The sequence below is a fragment of the Aplysia californica genome, unplaced genomic scaffold, assembly GCF_000002075.1.
Source record: "Aplysia californica isolate F4 #8 unplaced genomic scaffold, AplCal3.0 scaffold01076, whole genome shotgun sequence".
Lineage (NCBI taxonomy): Eukaryota > Metazoa > Mollusca > Gastropoda > Aplysiida > Aplysiidae > Aplysia > Aplysia californica.
In genome coordinates this window covers 65,188-70,295 of record NW_004798346.1, presented here as the reverse complement: position 1 = coordinate 70,295, position 5,108 = coordinate 65,188, and the positions used below count along the sequence as shown (strand labels likewise).

Genomic DNA, 5,108 nt, shown 5'->3' with positions numbered 1-5,108 from the left:
TCTCTCTCTCTCTCTCTCTCTCTCTCTCTCTCTCTCTCTCTCTCTCTCTCTATCTCTCCCTCTTTCTCTAACTCTCTTTTTTTCCCCAACTAATCTTACAACAGTTGGTAGATTCATAAAAACATACACCTACTGTGACTTACCTCTTCTTTACTTTTCTCACTTTTTCTTTTTCTCCTTTAATTCCCCTCTTTCTTCCTCTACCACTCCCTTTTTCAATGCTATATAAACAACGACATAAAAAAACGAAAAAAAAACAACAAACAAAAAACGAAATAAGTACACTGACAAGAACCCCCCATGATCAAACCAACCAACCAACCAACCAACCAACAAATAAACAGCTAACCAAACAAATAAACACACAGACAAATATCACCCACAAACAAACAAAAAAAGAACTCAGAAAGCATCACCCATAAACGTACAAACTAGCAGAAAAACACATAGAAAAGCAACATCCACGAACATAAAAAAACCCACGCGCAGACAAGCACCATCCACGAACAGATAAACGAACAAACACACAAACAAACAAACAAACACGCGCACAGACAAGCATTATCCACTAACTAACAAACGAACGAACAAACAAACAAACAAACAAACAAACAAGCAAACAAACAAACGAGCGCACAGACAAACATCACCCACTGAAAACTGCTTCCTCAAGGGCGCCGTAATGGCCTGGTGTCTATCCACGGCAATGACCACCAGCATGTTGGTACTGGCGCAGATGGCGAAGATCTGGAGCAGCTTGATGAGCCGACACATGACGTCACCAGCTAGCCAGCGCCGGTCCAGGTGCTCCCACACCAGCTGAGTGACGCACGAGAAGGTCACCACCATAAGGTCAGCCACACACAGGTTCAGGATCAGCGCGTTCACTCGTGACAGTCTGGAGAAAAAGAAGAGAGAAACATGACCCTTCTGAACAGGGGGAACAGAAGAGATAAACTTTACTCTTTTGAAAAAAATAAATTATTTTTTAAAACTTTTGTTTCACGGCGCTCGCAACTGCATAGGGCCAAATGAGCGTTTAGGAAACATAACGCATTCAGTTTTGTAGGAATTATTTTCAAATTTTTTCCGGATGGTGGCCAAAGCCTACTTTCATTCATTTTCGGACCACCAAGGGATCTTTAACGTGAGCAACTTGGGCACAGGACCTCCGAGAGTTTTTTTGCTCTTATCCATGCAAGCTAGGTGTTAGATCTTACTTGCCCTAAGAACAGGGGCGTGGCTGAAATATAGCAGTAAAAAACGAGACAAAGTAAAAAGGCTGCAGAAAGAGTCAGTAGCCTAGAGGAGGAAGCAAAGGGGGAGGGGGTGGGGGTGGGGGCAGAAAGTGAGGACGTTAGCAGACGACAGAACACATGGTTAAAGAGCTGGAAATGAAGTGATAGGCGACAATTTTAGCGAAAAAAAATGTTCCGTCGCTATCAGGTTTTGAACCTGGGACCTATTAAATGAGAGCAGAGGCGAACAGTACCTTCAGTCCTCGAGAGCCCCCTGAAAATGTTTTCAGAGTGAGTTTGATATTCATTCTTTGCAAGGCACAGTGTCATCGACAGTAAATATTTAATGTTATCTTCGACACAGACAGCTCAGCGTCCTTTTTATGTTGGTTCTCACAGGAAGATTCGAGTAGCTTGTCCTTTTAATGATCTTAATTAGGCAAGTGCTGGCTTAAGAAGTTCCCGTTCATTTCGTCAGAGATAAATATACTGAATCGCTAAATGACCCACTCCACGCTTATTGTTCCAAGATGTACAACAATTCGGAATCCACCCCCCCCCACCCCCGTTTCCCCCTCACCTATTTTCCCTCCTCCCCGTGTAAAATACCAACTTCAAGAGCCTTTCATCTTGCGCTATCAGAAGGTGATCGGAGACAGCCAAAAAGAAACACAACACAGCCCCGCTTGAGTCTTAATCAGGGAAATAATTCCTTTATTTAGCGGTAACGAATAAACATGTGTTCACAAGATCGGCGCTAATGAATACAAGTCCCCGCTACAAAATTCTTCATTGTTTTAAAAAATAAAAGCGACCCAGTTCTCAAAATAAAGTTTGCCAAGATGCTCTGGCTTGTCTTTTGCCCATCAGGCTAATTTTGTAATGGTTTTTATTATGTTTTCCCCTCAATGCCGCCTTCCCTGTCTATACCGGCGAATTCACAGTGGTCGTGTAGAGACTAACCAGAGAGTGGGGTTCACACAGGACACATGAATTATTAATTTTCCCTTTACGTCTAGGGCTGCATGCCCCTAAAGTGGACTCTTTGTTTTTCTTCTCTGACATGCACTTTCCACCTGTTTCCCAACATTCTCAACATTCTTCCTAGAACGTTTGAGCGAATATTTTGAGCTTCTGTACTTGGTGTTGATAGATTTTAACGTGGAGCAAGATATTGATTCGGGGATGGCAGTGGTAGCCGTAATTGGATTGGAAATTGCTTCTTAGGCTCTGAGTGGTACGATGTACCGTTTGTAAGTTTCCGTATCTCTCCCCTCCCCCCACCCCACTCTCTCTCTCTCCATCTCTCTCTCCATCTCTCTCTCCATCTCTCTCTCTCTCTCTCTCTCTCTCTCTCTCTCTCTCTCTCTCTCTCTCTCTCCCTTCTCCTGGCACTTAGTTTAGGTTAGTTTATCTTATTCAAGACTACATATCATTACCATGCTACATTAGTACCAGTTCTGTCTTCTTTTGAATAAGATTTATAGCATGCATGAGGCGCTATTGCAATTTCTTAAGAAAAAAGAAGAGTTTGCTCAGGACTTTAAAAAGAACTCAATTTTGTTTAATAAAATTGATTTGGATGTATAGTTACATAAAGAATACACCCGCCAGGTGTATCTTGAAACGTGCTCTTGACTATTATTTCTCGAGAAGAGATGTTTTTGACACCGAGCTTTAATATATATATACAAGACAGACTCTGAACCTTTCTTATACCTGAAGTTAGGAAGGAGTAAACGTCATTATTTCTGTCTTTGAAGACGCTCAGTCTAATCGCAGGCAGCGCGTAGCTAGGATCCAAGAGTGATTCCTGTGTTGACGCTCTGTAAACAGCTGTCTCTAACACAAAGATAGCCAGCTCCCGAACTCCGTTTATTTTGGTCATGTTTCAGTCAAACGACACACTGAACGAACCAATGTATAATAAGTCGTTTCTTAGTAGTCAGAGCACTTGACCTATCTCATCACCGAGGCTTTCATAACTTCATTTTTCTCTCTCTCGCCATCTTCACATATAACCCGAGGGTTTATGTAGTGCAAACACAGCCACCCACTCACTTCATGTCTGTGGAGCAAGAAATGGCGCTTCCTGCACGTCTGGGATAAGCTGCATCTGTTGGAAATTGCTTAACATTCTAACCCTAGAGAGCAACTGATTTGTACATGAATGACCCATTTCAATACGAGGACAGCGTGTCCTATGCAGACGGTCTTCGTGGTAAAAGAAGAGTATAGCCGCCCCTAACCCATCTACTTCGAATGTGCATGACCTTGAGTACATATCAGGGAGTCATCGTAGTAGTCACTATGGGGCTGTAGCTATATCTTACAAGAAATGGTCTTCGTGATACGCAAAGGCATGGGAGATTGTGCGTTACTGCCATCTTTTCCTCAGTCTACAGTGCATCTGATTTAAGTGCATGGGTCTATATTAGTGTTAGAGTCAATCGTTTGAAGTTTGAGATTAACTTTAAGTGCAGCATATTTCTACGTGACAGGCCCACTTTTCGAAAAGGAACAAAGTGCCCTTTGTAGGCAGATTTGTCAACCTACAGTACAAATGATGTGTGCGCAGACCACTCATATTTTAGGTACAAGGACTCGCATTCTTTTCTGAGGTATTCTTATCATTTGCATTGACCGTAATTTCTTCAGTTTTCGTTGCTGATTACCCTTGTGTATTATGCACAGATTAAGCTAATCCAAACAACATGCAAAAGTCGGAGGTTGATTCCTGAACGAGGTACATAATTTTTCCGAATACCTGCGCCTTTCTGTTGGGACTCTGTATTCTCATCAGCCCAGTTTGAACCTAACATAAGCAGCACACCCCAAAAAAGGTGTCACTAAAGGATGTAAACCCTTTTCAAAATATCAATTTAGGGATTGAGCTATAATTTTACAAGTGAGACATCAGCACTGATGGATGAACTTTTCTTTAGCTTGCAACATCCAAAGTGTCTGTAAGTGCATAACGGGTAAAAATTATTTCCCTTTTTCTGAACCCTCGAGGTTTTACTAGAGCGACCTTCGCATCAAAAATATGAAATACCTGAGACAATCCTTAAAGTTATCTTCTGACCACGATAGTACGAACCAAGGCTCGAACAAGAGTCTAATGAATAAGAGGCAAACACTTTACCTTTAATCTAACGATCCCTCCTCCTTTCTCTTGTATTGCTTCAAACAACACGGGCATGTTTTGTCAATTTTCCCCGACACACACACCCCACTCTGTTTGTTATTTCAAAAATCATGTTTTCTGTGCCCCTTTATTAATCTTTATGCGTCTTATAGGCATAATAAAAACGCGTCGTCGATATTGTACCCCTGGAGCGTTTCATGGAGATGCACTTGAATTATTATTTATCATGCCCATCGATCAAATTCATTAAGTTTCAAGACGCGAGAGGTGTCAGATAAGAGCTGGCTGTACCGTGGTCCTTGAAAATGGAAGATCGAACGTTATCCTATTCTATATGAGCGCATGAAGCGTATTAGATCATAAACCGGGGAGACCCTTGGGGTTCCTGATCTATCACTTTATGAAATAAGTGCTCTGATTTAGCTGTAGTGTCGCCCCTATCACCTTACGGATTGTAACATATTTTCTGACTTACCTCCTGATAGAAAATTTAATAGACTTACACCGTGCGGGCTCTTTTGGCCTCGATTGTGCTGCTCTTATGTTGTGTTCTTTGTTTTTTATGTCCTCGCTGTTTCTGTTCTGATGTGAGGTACGTGCAGGAAGACGCCCAGAACTACGATTGGAATGCTCTTTAGATCGCTGCAACTTGTTTGGTAACACACAGGCACTCACGGACACTCACACACACACACACACACACACACACACACACACAACAT

At 42.1% G+C, this 5,108-nt stretch overlaps 1 protein-coding gene across 1 annotated transcript in view; it reads right to left on the bottom strand.

The window, feature by feature from the left end:
- The window catches only part of LOC101862621 (vasopressin V2 receptor), a 17,474-nt gene that overhangs the window by 4,577 nt on the left and 7,789 nt on the right, over positions 1-5,108 (bottom strand). Inside the window, exon 3 of the mRNA XM_005111551.3 lies at positions 655-898. Coding sequence (XP_005111608.1) covers positions 655-898 — 244 coding nt within the window. The remainder of the gene's footprint in view (positions 1-654; positions 899-5,108) is intronic.